General features: G+C 49.9%; 1 protein-coding gene across 1 annotated transcript; it reads left to right on the top strand.

The window, feature by feature from the left end:
- The first annotated feature begins 1679 nt into the window (after positions 1-1679).
- Positions 1680-20589, top strand: arih1 (ariadne ubiquitin-conjugating enzyme E2 binding protein homolog 1 (Drosophila)). The gene is made up of 14 exons (XM_086162951.1): positions 1680-2155; positions 7465-7532; positions 7630-7777; positions 10217-10309; positions 10402-10457; positions 12072-12138; positions 12249-12355; positions 12438-12480; positions 12603-12674; positions 13940-14070; positions 15031-15088; positions 16516-16776; positions 17324-17436; positions 17535-20589. The coding sequence occupies exons 1-14, from the start codon at positions 1868-1870 to the stop codon at positions 17617-17619; spliced, it is 1590 nt and encodes a 529-aa protein (XP_086019077.1). The 5' UTR covers positions 1680-1867; the 3' UTR covers positions 17620-20589.
- The last annotated feature ends 884 nt before the right edge of the window (positions 20590-21473 follow it).

A 21473-nucleotide genomic window follows, 5' to 3' on the forward strand; every position in this document is an offset into this window, starting at 1 on the left:
AGGCTACAGATCAATGCTAACATCTACAACTGCACATTAATCAACAAGCGCATGTGGGTGTGTGTGGGGCTCGCTGCTGATACGCACACAAGCGGGAGGTGCGTGGTTTCTTTTCAAGTAAAATCTGAAATAAATAGTAGCACTTTGTATCGATATGAATGAGTCAGTAAGGTCATTTTGAAGAAAAAAATTGTCCTTTCTGTGTGGAGTTTGCACGTTTTCCATCTGCATGGCTTTCCTGTGGGTTCCCTGATCCCCTCCCACAGTCCGAAAACCAAAACGTAGCCAAATGACAGCTGTGAGCAGGCCCCGACACCCCTGACACCCGGGGGCAGGAGAAGCGGTCGATGAATGAATGAATGAATGACAGTTGCATCATTCTCTCTGAGCAGAGTTTGCAAGTTCTCCCTGTGTCCGCATGGGTTTCCTCCAAAAACATGCAGCGGGTTCACTGCAGACGCGTGAATGAGTGAATGCTTGTGTCTTTTTATGTAAGCGTCTGGGGTAAACCCGGCCTCTCGTCCAGGGGCAGCTGGGATGAGCCCCAGCAGATCCCCCGCGGCCCAGACTACAGCATCGGCGCTTTAGATCATGAAAAAATGAAATTGCATTATGGCGCTGCAGTGATACATCACTACCACTGGTTATTACTGTGATAAACTACAACAGATCTGACTAGATGATGTATTTCATTTAGGTGTGTGAGTGTGTGTGTGTGGGTGGGGGGGTGTAACACGCACGGAACACTGAAGATTGGATGAAATAGCGGTTGTTATTCACAACTTAAAACTCTTGGACAACGAGGTAATTGTTATGGATGAGGATTTACAGCTGCTGGCAGTGTTTATCGCATGTACACGCTGGAAACGTGCTTCCCTGTGCAACGACATTCTTATTTGCTGTCTGCAGCGTAACCCAACAGGAAGCCAAACAAAAAAGGAACCAAAATCGGGGGCGGCGTGGCGCGGGAGGTCGAGCGATCGTCTTTGGAAGCCAACGTTCCCGGTTGGATTCCCAGCTCCTCCTAGTGTGTCCAAGTGTTGTTGAGCAACACACTGAAGCCCTGGACGCTCCCCTGGCATGTTCATCCACCATGGCTTCATCGCAGAGACCCTATTTCCCCACGGGCATCGATAGAGGAGGAATTATTACTATTTTAACTAAAATACACACTAAAAAGTTAAGTCTATGATTGCAACCAAATGCAGCGGGTGTGCAAGTTGCAAGGAAAAGTGCAAATTGAAATGTGGCAGCAGTTAACGGGTGTGAAAGGGCAGATTGAGTGCAGGTCAAGTGTGCATGAACTCTCTATTTTCTTGTTCTTCAGCGACGAGCGTAAAACAGGTGAGACGGGTTGTGAGTCCCCGCGGCCGCCCTCCGCACCCTCCACGCCCTCCACACCCTCCACATGGCGGGGACCGGGTGCCAGCGCGGCTTCCTTGCGCCATCACAAGGACTGTGAAGAAACAAAGACAAGGGGGGCGAGGATGGGGGTAGAGTCACTCCGATTGCATGCGGGTGTAAATGTAGTTGTTTTTTTTTTCCAAAAAAACAAAAACAACAAACCCCCCCATATTAATAAAAAGTAGACGGACAACGCGATGTACGGATGGCCCTGGCGGCGGAGGCTGCGCATGCGCGGAGCGCCTCGGAGCTATCCGGAAGTGGTGGGCGTGACGTCACAGGGCGTCAGAGGGTGACGCCGTGTCTCTTTGTTGGCTTAGCAGTGCCGACGTTTTGTTGTTATTTTCGCTGCAGCTGAAAGCAGCCTCGGATAATTTGGGTCCCCGTATTGTTCCGCAATCACCGTTCCGCACCTCCGCAGACCCGTAGGTGCGATTGTCACACGTTGATAGCCGCCCCAGGAATGGACTCAGACGAGGGATATAATTATGAATACGACGACGAGGAGGAGGAATGTAGCGAGGACAGCGCCGAGGAGGAACCCGAGGACGACACCCTGGAGCTCGGGGAGGTGGAGTTGGTCGATCCCGTGGTGGCCGGTGGGGAGCGAGATGAGTGCGGCGAGACTGGTGGAGGTGGCCACGGCCATGGCGAGGAAGAGGAGGAGGACTACCGCTTCGAGGTTTTGACTGCCGAGCAGATCCTCCAGCATATGGTGGAGTGTATCAGGGAGGTCAACGAGGTCATCCAGGTAAGTATTTTGGTGTGTCAGTGTCAGGAAAGACCGGCGTCCGGGCTGAGCGCCGAAGACTGAAGGCTGGAGGCTGAGCGTAAACAGGCCATGGACGTTAGCCTAGCCGTTAGCACTGTAGGAGTAGTTTACTTGCTGGAAGTTGAACGCTCCACCAGCGGGCCAAGATAAACACAAAAATGGATTTGTTTAATCCTAATTTGGCTTTTTGAACGCGAGCGGCGCGACGGATGCAGATTTGAGCAGCGTTACATTTTAATGCCGAAGTGACAATTTCCATGCTGGGTTGGTTCCAGGAAGTAGTCTAATCCCTATTGAGAAGTTGGCAGCAGCGTTTGCTAAGCTAACGTTAGCTTGCAGTTAGCTCGTCTACTAACTGAACCGGGGTCGATCTAACGGCACCGGCACAATGAAGCAACTGTTATTCCTCCATTTCAGTAAATCGTCCTCCCTTCGCCCGGCCTGTCTTAATCCTTCGACGCAAACGGTGTCGTGTCGGCGAAGTAACACTAGCGTTAACGTGATTTTGTCGCCGAACCGAACGCCTCGGCAATCCGGTCGCTTGGTAACCTTTTCCACACCAAGGCTAAGTTACGTTCACGCTCCTTATTTCGACCTTAACTCGAGTTGTGTTTAATGTCACGTTTGAGCTCCACTTCGGTCGGGGTGTTCAAGGCAAACTAAGTGGTACCATTCGGCTTAATTTGGGCCTCCATTTCCTCTCACGTCCGCCCGCTATACTTGGGAACAAGTACTTTTCGCAGACCTATCACGTATTATTACGTGCTCGAAATACAGTGTTTTACAACGCGGTAACTCGCCACGGCCAAATTCTGTGGTGGTCGTGCAGCAAATAACTCTCCATCTTTTTTTCTAGCATGTATGTTTAGAATAAAAGGGAAGAAATTATTTTTCTACATAATCTTTTCAGGCTCCGGACTTAAAAGTATAGCCCTTAGTTGAAGATGTCATCGCAGCGGTTGAACGTCATACCAGCTAGCTTCAAACGTGTGACGCTACAGCACATCCACATATCAAGAATGACTCATTAAAATCATATAAAGTGTGCTTTTGTAGATTTAGAAATCCTCCTTATTAGGAAGCGCCGTGTCGGCTTGCTTCGTGTACCACGGCATTTATACTTCAACTACCGCGGGTGTATTTGTATGAGTAACTTGTGTCATGAGGAAGCCTTCAAAAGGCCATGACTTGGAGGAGGTCCCACCACCATCAGGCCCAGGTTGCAGTCAGCACAGTCTGCACATCCATGGAGTGCAACGTATTTGGGATTCGCTTTTATTTACAACTCAACCGCCGTTCATTTCCGGGGAGCGTCAGAAACTGACGGAATACTTAATGTTACCCATTGGTTTATTTGGCGCGGGGCACGTTTAATACCTCGCCGGTAACTTTAGATGAAGAATATGTACATGTGACGTACGCCGTTTATAAATATGTCATGCCGCTAGTCATGGATTTATGCTGTCCGTGGCGTCTCGGCAGGCAACGCAGAAGCATGACGAGCACAACTTCTATGATCCTTCCGCTTGAGTTTACCAAGGAGGTGCTTGGCACGTTCAAGGGTGGATCCATTCTTATTAAGTCAGCGTTAACCTGCGTCTCAATTGGGGGAGTCACATTAGGCGCGGGCCCGTAAGTTGTCCGAGGTGAGGCGGTTGAGTTTAATCAGCGAAGGAGGGCCAAAATATCCATGCCCAGATATCCATCGTGACAGTTTGTCGCATCTAGTGTTCCAGGGTAGGAGTGCGTCCCCGTGTTCAGCGACGTCACATTGGGCAGGAGAGCACGGCGACGTCACAAAGAGCAAGCAGACTCTGGGTGAAACCGGCGTTGCACTGTCATATGTCGTGGTTTGCTATGACGTCACACGGGGAAGGCGGGGAGGCCCTCCCGGGGTGAAATAGTGTTACAAAGGGGAAACGCCGTGATGTCACATGGGAAGGACAACGAACCCCGCAAAAGGGCGCCTCTAGGATGGACCTCCAGGCGGGGTTAACTCACGGGAGACACCCGACACATGAATGATGAAACCCTAGTCCTATTTATCTGCATTTTGACAGGTCGCCAATTTCAATACTATAAATAATTTATGCAACGCAGTACAGGCTCAAAAAGCAGAATGGATTGCGTCGTATCTCCTGGCGACAGAACGAGCCACGAGTGACGCTCAGTAGCCAATCGGCGCCGTCGTTCCTGCACGCCATGAGTGTGTGACACGAGAGAAATATGATGCATTAGACACTCGGTTCATGCCCTCCTAACTGTTGATTTTAAGTGTCACTTGATCGTCGTCGTCATAAATATCGTGGCTATTCCGATGTTTTGGCTTTATTCACGTTAAGTATAGGTCAGTGAACGTGGTCCGTGATTAGGTTGACGAACTGAAATGAAATATTTTGTCAACAAATTTTTGGGTTACATTTCAACTGTCTTCGACTTAAAATATCCCGTTGACTTTTTTTCCCCTTGCCCGTGGATAAGATTGGCTATTTTCACCTCATTTGTATTATACCTCTCCAAAACATTGTCAACCAAAAGTAAACATTTTAGCTGTCACGATGGTAGCGTCTTATCACAGGGGTAATGTTGATCTTAGCAAAGTGCACCTTTATCTCAGAACACTGGTGTCGTGCCCCCCCCCGCCCCCAAACTTGTCTCGCTTGAAACCGTCATCGCCGTTTTCTCTTTTGTGCCCACTTTTAAATACCAATGAGTTTGTACTTCGTAAGTCATGTCGATTTTTTGAGTTTTTACTGTTGCAGATGAAAAAGTCTACATGACGTAGCATTGACATAGCAATAATGTGGCCATCTTATCTGATAACACTGGCCATGTATCTAGTGCTGCAGTAATTAGATTAGTCATCAGCCTTCTTCAACACTTTTGGGAGAGGATGAATTGTATGTCATTGTTGGACAGAAACATTGCTCCAATCCCAATGAATCAACTGCGAATATATTCCAGCTTTTTTTGCTTCTTACTTTGGATATTTTGGGCTTGTGAGTTGGTTATTTGGGAAACAACAATCCCAACACTTTCTGGCATTTCCGACAAGGCGGGAACTAATACAGTAACCTGGAAAATACCCGAGTTTAATGAATAATGAAAACCGCAGTTTTTTTTTTGTTTTTGTTTTTTTTGGCGCCCTGTGCCGTGATCCTTGAACCCACAGGTGCGATCAAACACTGTATCCCGAATGTTTCTTTTTTATTTTTTTTTATTTTGTCAGAGCGTGTCGTGTGTTCCCAGTGGCCCCGTGATTCCCATCTGTAATTACATCAGACCGGAGTGAAATCATTACTGTGTGCACAACCAGGTACATGGAGACAAGTCCCTTATCTTATCGCCCCTGAGAATTATCCCTCGAGCTGTTCTTAAATAGTGGAACAATTCCATATACGAAGGCACCGTTTCCCCCGCCGCTCTCATTTAAAGTTCAGATTCAAAATGCTTATTCTAATGCCGCTTTAGCTTAAAACCTGCAAACTATTATAATTCTCCTATGTTGACCCGCGTCACGTGTCCCAAGTAGTTTGGGAGAGACCACATGTGAGCCTGTAACTGTAGCGCAAGGATTAAAGTTGTTCATCTCTGACAGATTTCTGACCTGGATTCTAAAAAGGATGTTAGCGACGGGCGTGTGCGTTTCAAGCAGCCGCGGGAGTCTATTTTCACCGGGAGCTGTCGAAAGAATTATTTCCATAAAAGACGCAGTGTTATTTTGATTGGTATTTTTCTCCGAGGCGGCGCGTTCGCTCGCACAGGTGCTCGAGGGCGGCCGGAGCACGAGGCCAAGGGGGCGCCGACACGCTTGCGCTCACAGCTGCCTCCATCTTTTAGATCACCGGCCCCTCGCCATGAACTCAGTGACGCCGAGTGATCAAATTATGTCATTAGTGCGCCTGGTCAAGTGTTCAGCTGCGCATCGGCAGACGAGCCTCCGCAGACTTGCGTTTTGTCGTCAGGGCGCGGGACGTTTGTTAGTCGCTGACCTCCTTTTCATTATGTTCGCGAAAGGAGTGTTTCTGATTGTTTAACATGCGGGGGGTGCGTCACTGCTTTTACAGCCGGCGGATCCGATCGGATCGGCAGTCTGAAGTCCAGCGAAATGTCACGTAGCTGAAAAGAGAAGTTACAATACCAAACGTCGTTGACGTCAGACTATTTTCGGCACGAGCGGACCGGTCGTGTGCTTCCCGCAGGCTCCTCCGTGGCCACTTTTAACACGGATGCTTTATTTCATGCTGGTTTTTCCTGACTCTGCTCAAGAAATGAGGTGATTTTTGCTGCCGCGGCACTTCGGTCTGCCCGTTCAGGCCCGGGTCCGGGGCCGCCGTTCGGCCGTGGCCGTCCAGTTTCTAAAATGAAGATTTAGCACACCGCGTCCTCTATACTCTACGCCGCCTGTCACACGGCGAAGACTCTAGTAGCAGCTGTGCCGCACAATGGCGAGTAGGACTGGCTGGGACTTAAGTGTCAGTTATTAGCCCGGTGGCGGTCAGATGTGGTTTGGTTGCCGGTTGAGTTCAGACGCAAAATAGAGATTTACTATTAAGGGGTTAGGTGATGATAAATGGGCAAATCATTTCATTCTGAATGTACACAGCCCAAAAAGAACGTCCTCCCACTGGAGTGAGTGGATGCTCCCACGTTTTCTCACGAAACTGCACCCCCCCCCCCCCTTTTTTTTCTACGAATTTTAGACGATTCATATCTATTAATGTTGTATTATTCCAGCTGCCCTTTCCATCTCTTTTTCAAGATTACTGGTCAGCAAAGGGAAAAGATTTTTTTTTTCTCCGGGAAAAGCTTTCTTGTGTTCAATTCAAATCAGAAAATCTGCATTTTAATTTGAGCCTTCACTCCTTCCATAATTGGAATAATCCCCCCCTTCCTCATCCACTGGGCATGAAGGCTAACAAGATTTTCTTTTTGCAAAAAATCTGATCTGTTCCCTCTCCTCTGACTGTTTCGATGAACACTTAACAGGCGGCTTCACTGCTGCATTTTCCATCTAATGTTATGTGGAAGCCCAAATGACCCCCATGGGTGTTAGGGTTAGGGTTAGGGTGAGCTCACCTCACCTCACCTCCATGAGGAAGTCCAAAGAAGTCGCTGCCCGCCTGTCTCTTGATTTTCAAAACACTGAAAGTGAAGTAACGTTAAAGATGATGAGAATTTTGTCGCCGCTGTTTATATTGTTGCAGGTTGTGTTGAAATGCCATAGAAATTGTTACTTGTTGGATAAAACTATCTCATGTCTGATCAAGTCTTTGTGATTTTTCTAGAATCCTGCAACAATAACGCGCATTCTTCTGAGTCACTTCAACTGGGACAAAGAGAAACTAATGGAAAGGTAAGCGGCGCCGAAGTCCACCCCTGGCTGTCGCCGCCGCACGTGTCGTCCGCGAGACCTCCAGAGCTCTTAACTGGTTTGGTCTCACCTCCCGCAGGTATTTTGATGGCAACCTGGACAAGCTTTTCTCAGAGTGTCACGTCATAAACCCCAGCAAGAAACCCCGGATCCGTCCACCAATCAACACAAGATCGTCGGCGCAGGATATGCCGTGTCAGATCTGCTATCTGAATTTCCCAAACTCCGTGAGTGAATGCAGCGACGTGGTCGCAAAGGCGAACAAGTCGAGAGCCGGTTCGGGTCTTCTAAGTCGCGGTTTAAGGATAGGGACCTTACCGACGCTGAGGGGATGTATACCGCCGGGCCGTCCGACCGCAGCGCGAGCATTAACGTTGACATTATCGCACCGCCTCGTTGGAAAAGGAGACCCCAGAATGTTCTGTCAGTAGCCTGGGCCACAGGACTGGAAGGAGAACCGGGCAACGTTTCACCCCGGCTCCGAGCTGAACAAGAAAACTGCACAGCTTTTGTTCGTTGCCCGTCAACGTGTTACATTCACTAACATAACAAGTTTCCACGCGTCTCACTGTCGGGCCAAGTTCGCACGCCGCGGCGTCCGGACGCACTCTGTGGATGCAGAAGGAGGTCGAGTGTAAAATAACGCCAAACAAAGTTAAGCCACCACAGCACTCGCGGCACACCAGGGATTACTCCAGAGATGCCGCTTCCGAGTTTTCAGAAGGATTAATTCTTCCGCCAGCTCTTGAGATCGAGTGAATGGCGCTTCGGAGAGAAACGCAGAGCGTTTTGTCGCTTATTCAAACTGCGCGTTAATTCGTTCTCGAGCTGCGCGGTCCCTCCCTTTCCTTCATTACCATCTTTGTCACACCGCCGTTAGGCTGCTGTTGAGCCCAGCGAAGGTTCAGAGCAACGCCTGGCCTGCTCTGTGCACCGAAGATGTTTCAGGAACAAACTTGTCCTTTGAACTCCAGTTTGGGACCTGAGAATGCACCGATTCACTGTGGCACACTTCTTGCTACCGCGGCCTGGTGCCTGCACCAGAGTCTGTCTGTCTGTCTGTCTGTCTGTCTGTCTGTGTGTGTGCGCACGCCTGCGCTCAGTCTAGAAAAAACACTGCTTGTGTCCATCGTTGCTCAAACTATATAATCGGCTAATTTAATCACTTGCCGCGTTTCGTTTGATTTTGTCTAATGAGCGTCCAAAACTGGAAGCGTTTGAGATTTAAAGGTTATCTGCTTTAATTGAGAGGAAAACGGCTCAGAAGAAGTGATGGGAGTGTGTGAGTGGCGCGAGACTTGAATGTGTTGGCTAGAATGTACATAGGAGTACCAAACAAATACCCAAACTTAGAACACATGCTAATCAAATGCTTCAAAATGAGCTCCCTCCTCTCCCCCTGGACTGTATAAGTATTTGAAACACGGTGTTCTATTTAACACACAAAGTGATCGCAAAGCTCAGCAACATTCCCTGTTGATGCAAGCACTTATCGTATAATAATACCAGATTTAATTAAATTTTGCGGATTTCCTCAACAATAGAGGTCGGGCCCGTCGGCAGGTATCTCTAGGCAGGTACGGCAACGGACCGATGTCAGCACAAATCATGTTTCCTCATCGGTGACTATTTTAATTATCACTCCGGTCGCCTGATAAGCATGAAGAATCCCTGCAATCCCAGAATCCCCCGGAGAAAGCCCCCGCCGCGGCCCGACGTGTGCCGCCGCAGACTTTGCTCTAGTGAGCCGGTTGGTTAAACACACCTTATCAGACTCGCCCTGATACGTACCTTCACTCACACGTCCCGGCGGGCTGAGAGCCCTGATAATTCCAGATGTGCGGCGCATGAGAAACGCCACTTTAGTCAATGATCATCCAGGGCGCCTCGGTGCCGGGCAGGGGCTGAGAATCCCCGGCCCGCGGAGCGTTGTTATATTCAGGAAATCGCACGTCACCGGCATGGTGAATATATTAAGATAAGCCAGGGGTCCATAATAATTAAACATTTGAATTTAATGGCCACTCTTTCCCGCTAACTTCCAATGAAACCTCATTTCATTACTCTAATAAAACCACCCGCGACGCCTGACCTAGCCGGGGCTCCCCAGGCTTCTCTGGCTGAACGCCGTTCACACCATCCATTCCGCAACCCCAAATGAAAGTTGAATGCAGATTTGTCAGACGCACATTTTGTTTGACAGGCTTAAAGTGATCTAAATGAATAACCCTGGTCACCACAGTGATGAAGAATATTAGTCTGCCTGTAATTAGACGGCTCCCGATCAGCCGGTGGGGTTAGAACAGGGCTGAGTGAGATAGATTGGATTTGGGGTTGCGTGATATAATTTCAATTCACAAGGCTTCCCGTGTTGATGGTGCATCCGCGGCTGATTTAAAAGGAATCACCAAACCGTCACGACGAAATCACCAATGGCTCTCCATCCTGTTGAAGGATGTAGCGCAACGTACGAGGCCAGGCTGGCAAGCCTTTCAATCATTATGATTGATTTTTGGATTCGATTTATTTATTTATTTTCAAAATCAAAATAGAAGGCGGCGTCCTGAGATTTGTCACGATACGAATATTTGATTCTTGAGAATGTCCTCTCATGCCGTGTCCTCTCCATCTTACCCGAAGTCAAAGTAGACGCCTCTCCCTTGCAGTATTTCACCGGCCTGGAGTGTGGACACAAGTTCTGCATGCAGTGCTGGGGAGATTACCTGACTACCAAAATCATAGAAGAAGGAATGGGACAGGTACGCGTGGCCTTCTCTCCTAACAAGGCAAGGACATACTGACCAGTGTTGGCGCTAACTAATAACTCTTCCTCTCCGCGTTGCCTTCACAGACGATTTCTTGTCCCGCGCATAGTTGTGACATTTTGGTTGATGACAACACAGTCATGTGAGTATGCCTTTTTTATTTTGGATGTCTTTTTGTAGCCTTTGGTAAGCAAACGCCCAAAGAGGACAGGGCGCCGTGACGGGGAAGACGAGACTGAACTGTGTTCTCGTTTATGTGAACGCGCTGATATAAACACCGACCGGCGTCACTATTTACTTCTAGTACTGTTGGCAAATGTCAAAGCTGTTGGTCTTCTGTCGGACTTCAAGTTTAAACGTGGCAAAGAGCAAACGTGAAGTAGTTTGACCATCCGCGGAATCTAGCGAATATGTACTTGAATACGTTAGTTTTCTCGAAATGTTTTTTTTTTTGTGTACATCCGGTGAACAGAAGAATGAAAATCATTACTTTTCTTACCTACATTTTTGCCGTTCCAAACTGAACTTTGCCCCACATTGGGTTTCTAGCCGGGCCGCATTTTTGCAGTGTTTTACATGGATTTTTAAGATGCATACCTCCATACATGCTCAAACGCGGGGACATTAATCTCCCGGGTCAGCTCTTAAGCCGACAGTAATCATCTTAACCTACATAGTGATATCGCCGACTAACAAGCCACCTGATAGCGTTGTCATTGATCAGTTTGGGTTGCAGCGCAGTCAAATTGGAGACACCGCCGGGCCAATATTTTGTATTTATTTCACCAAATCAAATCAGTGCCTCCTGCGTGGTTTGGTTTCCGATGGCCATTAATGACACACCCCTCGGAACGCGATGTCCCCTAATTCCGCGTGCGGCCACCACGCGTAGGAACAACTGCGACCCCGACGGAACTGCCTGTCTGAGTTTCATTTGGTGCGATGGATCTGCCCGGCCCCCCGCCTCCCCCGGGGCAGAGTCCCGGTGGCTTTGCCCTGCAGAGCCAATTACGGCCTGCAGCCTCATTAGGGAGGGATTTTGTTCCAGGACCGGCCAATATCCCCACAACAACACAGAAGAAAGTGAACGCGTGAGCTGCCGGGCGTTCCCGGACACTTCGGTGTGGCCGAGATGCGGATTTGTGTTTGAAGTGGATTGGCGGTGGGGTCTTGCAGCTTTTGGCTGCAGCGATCAGTCTGTCGTAGATATCATTCTCCTGAGCCCAACGTGAGGTTCCATGGCGTTCTCTAGCCCCGCCCCGACTATCATTAACATCCAGCAGAATCCGAAGGAAAAAAAAAACAACCGTTATCGGGCGGAAATGCAGGCGTCTGCTCCCTGCTGATAGTTGCGACTTAAGAGAGGCTCATCGGTTGACGAGAAATATGGCGTCCTTTTCCCGATAGAACCGACGCACCCGCCTCAGCCCGTCGCAAACCCCCGTGATTGCGGTTTTCCATTTAGTATTCGGTGAAAACCGGATGCTAAATAATTTTTCCGCACGCGTCTATTCTCTTCATCCGAGTTGACCTTGAACACGCTCGCTTGTTTTTCCCGACGGGCCTTTGGGGCCGATCGCAGTGACGTCATGTTCACGCCCCGCGGGTCGGCCGCGGAATTTCCTCTTTCAGCTTTTATGGGAATAAGCCGGGATACAAAACAGTCTCAATTAATCACTGCTTTCAAGTTACACTGTTGTGTCAGACATGTATGTTATGAAGGGAAGCCTTATAAATAATTTGTGTCCTCCTACAGGCGACTCATAACAGATTCAAAAGTCAAGTTGAAGTACCAGCATTTAATTACGAATAGTTTTGTAGAGGTAAGCCTTCTTCTCCCAAACGTTGTGCACGGAGGGGCCTTTTTCGTCGGCGGCTCGGCCCGAAGGATGACGCGCCTTTTGTGTCCCTCCCCCCGTTTGTCCTTTCAAAGTGCAATCGACTGTTAAAGTGGTGCCCCGCACCGGACTGCCATCACGTCGTCAAAGTCCAGTACCCAGATGCCAAGCCCGTGAGGTGCAAGTGCGGCCGTCTGTTCTGGTGAGGGCTTCCCGACCAGCGCGATCTAACTGTAGTCTGCCGAGGAGGCGCGAGACTGACCTGTTCTGTGTTCTACTCTCAGCTTCAACTGCGGAGAGAACTGGCACGATCCCGTCAAGTGTAAGGTAAACAAAACCGGGGGCTTGTTTGGGTCTTTTTGACCCCAAAGTTATAGAAATATCATCCGTTTTCCTTTTCTTGCACGAAGCCGATTGTTTCATGCGCTCCTTTTCCTTTTCTTTTTAAGTGGCTGAGAAAATGGATCAAAAAGTGCGACGACGACAGCGAAACTTCCAACTGGATTGCGGCGAACACAAAGGTACGGAGTCGACGGAGAGCCGGTTTTCACTACGGACGAGAAAATGAGGATTCGGTGATTGTGATGAGAGGTGTTTTGTGTTTGCAATACGACAGCCATATAGGGATTTGTTGAAGATGTAAGCAGACGTGATGTGGGAATGTGGGAGCAGCACTGCCACTTGAGACGCTGCACCCACATCTGATAATGCATCTTAAAACCAGACACGTATGTGGCACTAGCATATAGGATGCAGTCTATTTTTGGCGAGCGGGTGGGTGTCTTCAGATTCTCCAGAGCTATAAAAGGCCGGTCGACCCATTTCTGCCCACCGCCGTCTTCAGAAAGACACGCTCGCTCCATCATCCGGGCTGCGAGGTCCCTTTCAGCCAACGGCGCCCAGACCGGTGGAAATGACCCCGTCACGCATCCATCACGGCCGTCGTTTTTTCTATGAAAAAGTGAGCCGGCCCCTCTTTGGCCCCGGACGGGGACATAACGCTGGCCCGCCTCCGCCCTCCCCGCCCCGCCCCGCCCCTCCCTGCGTGCTGTAGTCCGCAGACACCTGCCGGCACTCGCGGCAAAGGAGAGCGGTAACACTCGTCCCGGAGCTGTGATCGGCGCCCTCCTGCCCCTCGGATGTGGAACCAGGCCGGACGCCACACATGAAGACCCGAGTCGTGCTTCAATTACAAGCTGGTGCATTTTGAATGGTTTCCTCCTGATAGTCTCTTGGCTGCAAAGTGCCAGCCAGAGAATCTTCCTCACTCATAACAAAGAGCCTGAAGTTGATCAAACCCGTGCAAACAGCACCCCAATCCCCCCAACCCCTCCGTACCAACCCCCCGTACCACCTCAAGTCCTTCGCTGCAATCTTTCACCGATGGCCATGGAACTACCTCTACGGCGTTCCTTGTGCAGCAGCAAAGCTCTGCAGTCTGGCTGCCTTAGGTTTTGCTGTGTGGAGTTTGCAGTCATGGGCGGGCACACACACACACACACACACACACACACACACACACACACACACACACACACACACACACACACACACACACACACACACACACACACACGCTGGAATGCGACCACACCTGACTTTTTGATTCTTTTTGGAGGGTGACGAGCCCCGGGCATGGCTTCAACTGTGGGCGGTCGGTAAATGTGGCAGCAGCAGAGAAGCAGCATCCTGCTTAGAGATAGAAATGTGTGGCTCGAGTAAATAAACTGGGATCATCTGCAGTTGAATCGAAGGAGAACGACTCATCCTTCTTTTCCCCCGGCAGGAGTGTCCGAAATGCCACGTGACCATCGAAAAAGATGGAGGCTGCAATCACATGGTTTGTCGGAACCAGAACTGCAAAACCGAGTTCTGCTGGGTCTGCCTGGGTCCGTGGGAGCCCCATGGTTCTGCCTGGTAAGAGCCGGCGCCTCCGACGGCAGGTTTTAGTAAAAGACAGTGGAGGCGGTCGAGCCCGAAGCGAGCCGTCTCCCGCTGATGTCTGAGAGAGTTACTGAGCCGCTGACGATAAACACACACTATTAACAACAATCCTGGTGATAGAACCCCTTTCTCCCCCTGAGGATTATAATTTCAGATTTTATTTTAAGGCTGCATTTGTGATTCTGCTCTGCTTTGGTTCATATGAAAGGAACTTTGAAGGCCCGCTGTGACTTGTCCCCAATGCATCCTGGGAAGCAGCGACACCTTTCCATTTTCTTTCCAGTTGAAAATACCGTTCTTCCACCAAGTGTCACGGAAACATGCAAGTAGTCAGAGTAATATCAGGGAGTCGTTGGAATCAGACATTGCCGGCTGGTATTTTAAAGACCCGTTTATGTTTTCATCAATAGAAAAGGGGTATCTTACCTCATCCCCCCCCTTTGGGTAAATACATATAGATTTAGTTTTTCTATTTTGGCTTTTCCATTTTTCTTTTCTTTTTTTATTTTTATGTGTTCCTATGCCTATGTTTCTGGTAGAAGAATCCGTCTGTATTTATGGCCAAGTGGGTTCTGCATGTCTCCCATCCCATCATACACTGCAGTAGAAGTACGATTCTGTACATGAAGGCAAAGCTCACGTTCCCGCCTTTAAATGGACTTTTCTGTCTTTAACACGGATGTAATGCTTTTGCAGCTCGGTCTGGTTTTTCTGTCCCTTTCCTGGAACCCGCCGTCTTTCGTCGCCCCGCTCGTCACTCAGACATGAATTCCTATCCGGAAACGTACATACCGGAGTGCGGCCTCTTCACGCTCCCTCCGCTTCATTTCCGAGTTGGCGCCCGACAAAGAGCAGCTGCTGCGTTTGTGTTTTCACGGTACTTTCCCCCAGACGGGCGCTAGATTGACACGTCCTCTGCTTGTAACATTGCAGGTACAACTGTAATCGCTACAATGAAGACGACGCCAAGGCGGCTAGAGACGCTCAAGAGGTAAGAAACGACCCTGACACTGATGCTCAACAGTTAGAAAACCTCACACTTTGAGAGGAACTCTGGGGGAACGCTGAGGCTGCGGGGAGGAGAGCAAGAAGCTGGAGGATCTCAGGTTCTCGGGGTCACAGTCAGGAGCGTAGGAGAGTGTGGAGAAGAAGCAAGTTCAAGGAGGTTGGAATGGGTGGAGAAAGGTGTCAGGGGTATGAAGAGATAGAAGAACATCAGCCAGAAGGAAAGGAAAGCTGGAGGAGACGCTGGTGAGATGATCTACAAACACTGACAACGACCTGAAGACAGGAGGCAGAGCTGGAGGTGGCAGAGATGAAGATGATGAGGTTCTCTTTGGGAGCGACCAGGATGGAGAGGATCTGGAAGGAGTCCATCAGAGGGACGACACATGGTAGATGTTTTGGAGAGAAGGTCAGAGATGGTTGGGTCATGGACAGAGGAGGGAGAGGGAAGATATTGGAAGATGGATGCTGGAGTTGGAGGTCTAGAGGAAGACCAGAGAGAAGATGGATGGAGGTGGTGAGAGAGGAGATGAAGGTAGTTGGTGTGAGAGAGGAGGATCCAGAGAACAGGGTGAGATGGAGAAGGTGGATTCACTGTGGAGACCCTGAAGGGAAAAGACCAAAGAAGAAGAAGACAGTTTTTCTGTGTCAGTGGCCTGGATTATGTCCTGTGTTAGGAGCTGTTCTCTGACCTGGATTACATGAAGACAACATACTTCATATTTTGTGCGGTAGCCTTCATTCATAGCAGTGTGGTTCACCGTGTATTTTTATATCTGCCGTTTCCAAGCGTCCCTCTGAGTCATGGTCACGATGAAGTAGAGAGTCTCTCATGTCGGTTGGAAACGGCACGGCGGCATGGAGACGCCAGCAAAGCCCCGGAGGCGGCCGCTTTTGGATGCAGTCGAGTTTATTCCATAAAACCACTCCTGTTTCGTCTGAAAACGGGACTTTCTTTCGCTTTTCGGCGCCTTTCGAAGTCAAACGCCCGCCTGACGAGCCTCGGACACTTTGGAACGCCGCACGCCCGCGTACATTTGTTTGGCGCCCTCTGTGCCGCCGCCGCTGTTTCCACTATTTTCCTCCCGCACGTTTCAAGAAGGTTTCTTTTGGACACGGTGCGTCTGAGCGACACCAACAGAAAGGCCTTGAAACGTGTGCACGTACACCCGCGCGCCTCTGGGACGCAGCTGTTCCGTAGGCGTGGCGGAAACTCCTTCTCCGTGGCTGCGTTTCCTTTCCTTCACCCGCTCGTGAGATGCAGGCGCCGCCTCAGTTGATGAATTATTATTATCATAATAGGAGCGGGAGAAAAGCCCAGGCCTGGCGGGCCGGGCTGACCGCCGCTCCCGCAGACTGACCTGAATAAGATGCTAATACAGGCGCTGAAAACGTGGGCTCTGTTGTGTGCAGCGCTCCAGGGCGGCCCTGCAGAGGTACCTGTTCTACTGCAACCGCTACATGAACCACATGCAGAGCCTGCGCTTCGAGCACAAGCTGTACGCTCAGGTCAAGCAGAAGATGGAGGAGATGCAGCAGCACAACATGTCCTGGATCGAGGTGCAGTTCCTGAAGAAGGCCGTGGACGTGCTGTGCCAGTGCCGCTCCACGCTCATGTTCACATACGTCTTTGCCTTCTACCTCAAGAAGAACAACCAGTCAATTATTTTTGAGGTACGTTCACGTCGCCCGCGTTCCGCGGAGGGCGGATCACGCTTGCGTTTTTTCCGTATATTCTTGATATTCCTGATCGCTGTGGTGTCGCGGATGACAAATCGGACGGCTCGGTCTCGGGCGGGCAAAGACGTCCCCGACCTATAAATCTTGTGAAAGCGAACGCTTCTCTCAGTTGACCCTCGGCCGCCTGGCGAGGACGGGACGCGCGACCCGTTGAATTTGAGCATTTGTAGACCCGCAGCATTTTAAACACTTGTCATGAATTTGAGTATTTGTAGATCCTCAGCATTTTAAACACTTGTCATGAATTTGAGTATTTGTAGATCCTCAGCGCTGTAAACACTTTGCAATTAGTCTCAGCCGCCGTCGGCCACGTTTAGCGGAGGGCCGCGCAAACGCTTTCTGAAATGCTCGCCGGGGCTGAGAACCGACTGCGGTCACACAGGCGGTGACTTCCTCCCAGACGGCGAGCAGTGGGCCAGCCGGAGCTCGAAGCCCCGCTTTAACCCTCAGATGTGGACTGAGCCCATGTTTCCCCCCTCAGAACAACCAGGCGGACCTGGAAAATGCCACCGAGGTGCTGTCAGGCTACCTAGAGCGGGACATCTCCCAGGATTCTTTGCAGGACATCAAGCAGAAAGTACAAGATAAGTACAGGTCAGCTCCCCCCCAGAACAAACAGAAACCGATCCCGACCGAGCGCGCGGTCGCGTTGGAATGGTTTTGAGATCTTGACCAAACCTTGTCGTCCGCAGATACTGTGAGAGCAGGCGGAGAGTTCTGCTACAGCACGTGCATGAAGGCTATGAGAAGGACTTGTGGGAGTACATAGAGGATTGAGGACACGTCCCGATGCAACGGACTCTTGAGTATCTTGACAAAATAGAGCGCTGATGCAATTTAACAGGGCAGCACGGGCCTTCTGCCGCCTCTCTTTTGGCAAACCAACCACTTTTGCATCATTTTTTTTTTCCTGGATTTGTTTAACAAAATCTAAGTAAATTATATTTAAATAAAAAGGTAGAGTAATAAAACGAAAAAGAAGAGTGTACTACAGTATTGTTAGCAACAGAGTGGAGTCTTGAGAAAGCAGAAAATTCCATCTTAAACAGAATACAACCTCTTGGCCTGTATTGTAACCCCCCCCCCCCCACCTCCTGCGAGCGATCTTATTTTCCTGTTTCTTGCTTGTGAATCTTCTGTTTTTCGGATTTGATTACTTTTTTTTTCCTCCTCCGTTAGCGCGGAAAAACAACACAGCTTTAAATCGTCCTCGCCATGTCTGCAGTCACGCAATTAGATCCTCGTCCTGGCGGTCGAATGTCGGGTAGGTCGATTTGCAAAAGAGGTGGGGCGGGGGGGGGCGGTTTGCAAAGACATTTCAGGTGGGGGGGGGCGAAAGAAGAAAAAAAGGATTTAAAAAAAAAGAAGACGAAAACGACGAGTCTGTATTTTTCAATTTTTGTAAATAGTCCATTTGCATGGGAGTTGAAGCAGGAGTGGCACGCGTTTGCATCATTTTTGAAATATTTATTCTTTGCAAAATATTCGAGAGAAAGAAAAAAAAAAAAAGAGAGAGTTTTACTTTTCGCCACGTAGGTCGAGTCTGCACTGCTGCCGGCGTGCCGGGAGTTCGGGGAGATGTTTTGGCAATAAAAGCACCCCCGCCCGCGCCCGCGCTCAGCACCCCCACCCTCCGTTAGCCTACCGGAACCCCAGAGCAGGGAAGGACGGGATTCTCCTCCGTGCCGAGCGATGGGTTCGGGACTCGCTCGCCGCGCACCAAAATGCTTAGTTTCTCTTTGGCGTGTGGAGAGAACAAAAATAAAAAAGGTAGAAGGCGTCGGCCCCGCGTCCCTTTTGATTCTAATATTTTTGCCGTGTCCTCTCTGTTGTTTTTAGACGTTTAAAACATTTAAAAACGTAACCAATTAATTGCAAGAGCCAAACTGAGTGACATTCACTCTAATTTTTTTTTGTTTGTTTTGTTTCCTTCCCCCTCTCTTGACCCGACGTGGCTGGAGGCAGCCCTCCCACAGCCGGGCGCACCTTCCAGGGGGACGGGACGAGGGTCGCAGAATGTACCGACGGCCGCTGCCGCCATCGGGCCGGGCCGCTGTCAAACAGGGCCGGGTTGTTGTTGGGGGGCGGGGGGGCGAAGGGGGGGCGCAGGACCGAGCATTGCTTTAAACGGAAGCGACAGGTGGACTTGAAGGATTCTTTGACAGACGAGGTGCTTAGAGGCAAAACCTGTCGAGGTTGTAGGACTGTTTTATAACGCTGTTATGCTTTTGCATTCAAAACCTGTATTTTTCTTTCCCCCCTCCACGCACGGGATGAGGATTTGACATAGAAATGTGAGCGCGCGCCCACGCCCACACCCGCTCCCACACCCACGCCCACGCCCACACCCACACCTCTGCAGGTTCTGCATTATCTTGTGCGGCGGCGGCGATAATGCCGGGCGCTCTCTGCTTTGCTAACGCAGTTTTTTCGCGTCTCTGTGACGCGGCGGTCGTCACAGGGTTGACCAGCGGGGGAGGGGCGGGACCAGGAGAGGAGGCGGCGGGGTCAGGGGTCGTGAACCCGGTGGGGTCAGGGGTCGTGAACCCGCGGGCGCCGATGCAAGCCGGAAGATGACACCAAAGTGTCAGCCATGGTCATAGCGCACCCCTAGCCCAGGTTTCAGATCTCTGGGGAATTTCTCTCCCAAATGCTTCTTATGTGTTCAACCTTATTATTTTATCCTAGCAAAATTATAAACTGTATTGTTTATTTGAATAAATGTCATGAGAAATCTCATTTCTCTGGGGAGTGTCTGTGTGAGTCATTAGAGTAGCGCCGATCGCCTGTCGACCCCTCGAGACCTCGGGCGTCATCTGCGGTATCTTGTCGAGGCGCTTGTCTTCCAGCAGAGCCCCCCCCCCCCCCCCCCCCCCCCCCCCCCCCCGTGAAAAAAACAAAAAAGACTCTGCAACCTTTAGGAAAGTCATGTTTTGATTTGTTCTTCACCACAACAACAGCAGCAAATAAAATTAAAAATTAAAAAAAATTTTTTTTTTTTGCACCCGGTGTACGTGCAGGTTGTGAGATAATGACGGCGTGTTTGTATGATGTCACTTTTTTTAACTCCTATCAATTCACAAACCGTTGCTCGGTTAAAATATACTAACAAAAGATGGACTTGATTTTCCTCCCTCCCTCCCTTCTTTCCTTCCTTCCTTCCTTCCATCCTTCCCTCCTTTCCATCCTTCCTTCCTTCCTTCCTTCCCTCCTTCCTCTCTCCCTTCCTTCCATCCTTCCTTCCTTCCTCCCCTCCTTCCTTCCTCCCGTCCTTCCTTCCTTCCTCCCCTCCTTCCTTCCTCCCGTCCTTCCTTCCTCCCTTCCTTCCTTCCTCCCTCCCCTCCTTCCTTCCTTCCTTCCTTCCTTCCTTCCTCCCTCCCTTCTTTCCTTCCTTCCTTCCTTCCTTCCTCCCTTCCTTCCTTCCTTCCCTCTCCAAGCTGCCGGTAACTGACCGGCTCTAGATGTAACTATTAGGCTCGTTTGCTGGACTCACTCCTGTTTCCGTTGTCTGCTAGTGATTCATAAACCTATTTCAGCGTAAACCAGTTTGAAGTTAACAGAAGCAGCTTCTTGCATCGAGACCCCCCCCCCCCCCAAAAAAAAGACTTTTACTACTTTTTTACATATCTTTTTTTCTTTATGCTATCAAAGGTGTTTTATTTCATATTAGTGTATAAAGACAAATGTGGACAAAAAAAATAGTTGTCTGTTTTGGAGAAAATATTAAAGTGCAAAATGTTGCAAACATCCTCTGGCCTTGGTGGTTGTTTGAGAACGTCGCGTCGGCGGAACCAACCTTCACCCGAGGCGACGTTTGACCGTTTCGGACTTCATTTCCCCGCAGGTTCTTTCAGACGCGCCGCCACATTCTGTCCTCCCATTGGCCCGTTGGCCCGGCACCCGTCTGGACACTTGTGTCCCGTCTGCACCCTGGGAGGAAGCTGGAGAACACGCAGAAGCTGGGACCTTCTCGCTGTGAGGTTGAAGTGCCGAGTGCCACCTTGAAGCCACCATGAAGCCACCTTGAAGCCACCTTGAAGCCACCTTGAAGCCACCATGAAGCCACCTTGAAGCCACCATGAAGCCACCATGAAGCCACCTTGAAGCCACCATGAAGCCACCTTGAAGCCACCATGAAGCCACCTTGAAGCCACCATGAAGCCACCATGAAGCCACCATGAAGCCAGAAGATGCTCAGAAGTCACCGCCGGCAAATCTTTTGAGCTCTCGGTCAGCAACGCCTTCCGTTCCCTCCAATCCGCTGTCTGCGTTTGTGGACAGAATGGATTCATTGGTCCGTTGGTTCTCGCTCGTTCCTTCACAACGGAGCGGGAGGCGGGGTTTAATCTGGACCAATCACCTGCCGACCAAGATCATTTCTCCGTTAATGGAAAAGTGAAGCGAAACAAACTTTTTAAACCCTGTAGGCCTAGTTATTGTTTCAGGTCTTTACTAGGCAATTACATACTTGTCAAATGATCCCGGTGGCCAAATAACTGTTAATGACTGCAGTCGATCCCACTCAACTCGGGTTAGCAGAAGAAATGTTGTGTTTCATCAAAGGATTTGGGCGGAAAATAATTTGCAAAATAATTCCTTTGAGGACTATTCAGTTTCCTGTCTCTCTAAAT

Source organism: Fistularia commersonii, chromosome 17, assembly GCF_037954325.1.
Source record: "Fistularia commersonii isolate RoL2024-O1a breed Wild chromosome 17, RoL_Fcom_v1.0, whole genome shotgun sequence".
NCBI classification, from domain to species: Eukaryota; Metazoa; Chordata; class Actinopteri; order Syngnathiformes; family Fistulariidae; genus Fistularia; species Fistularia commersonii.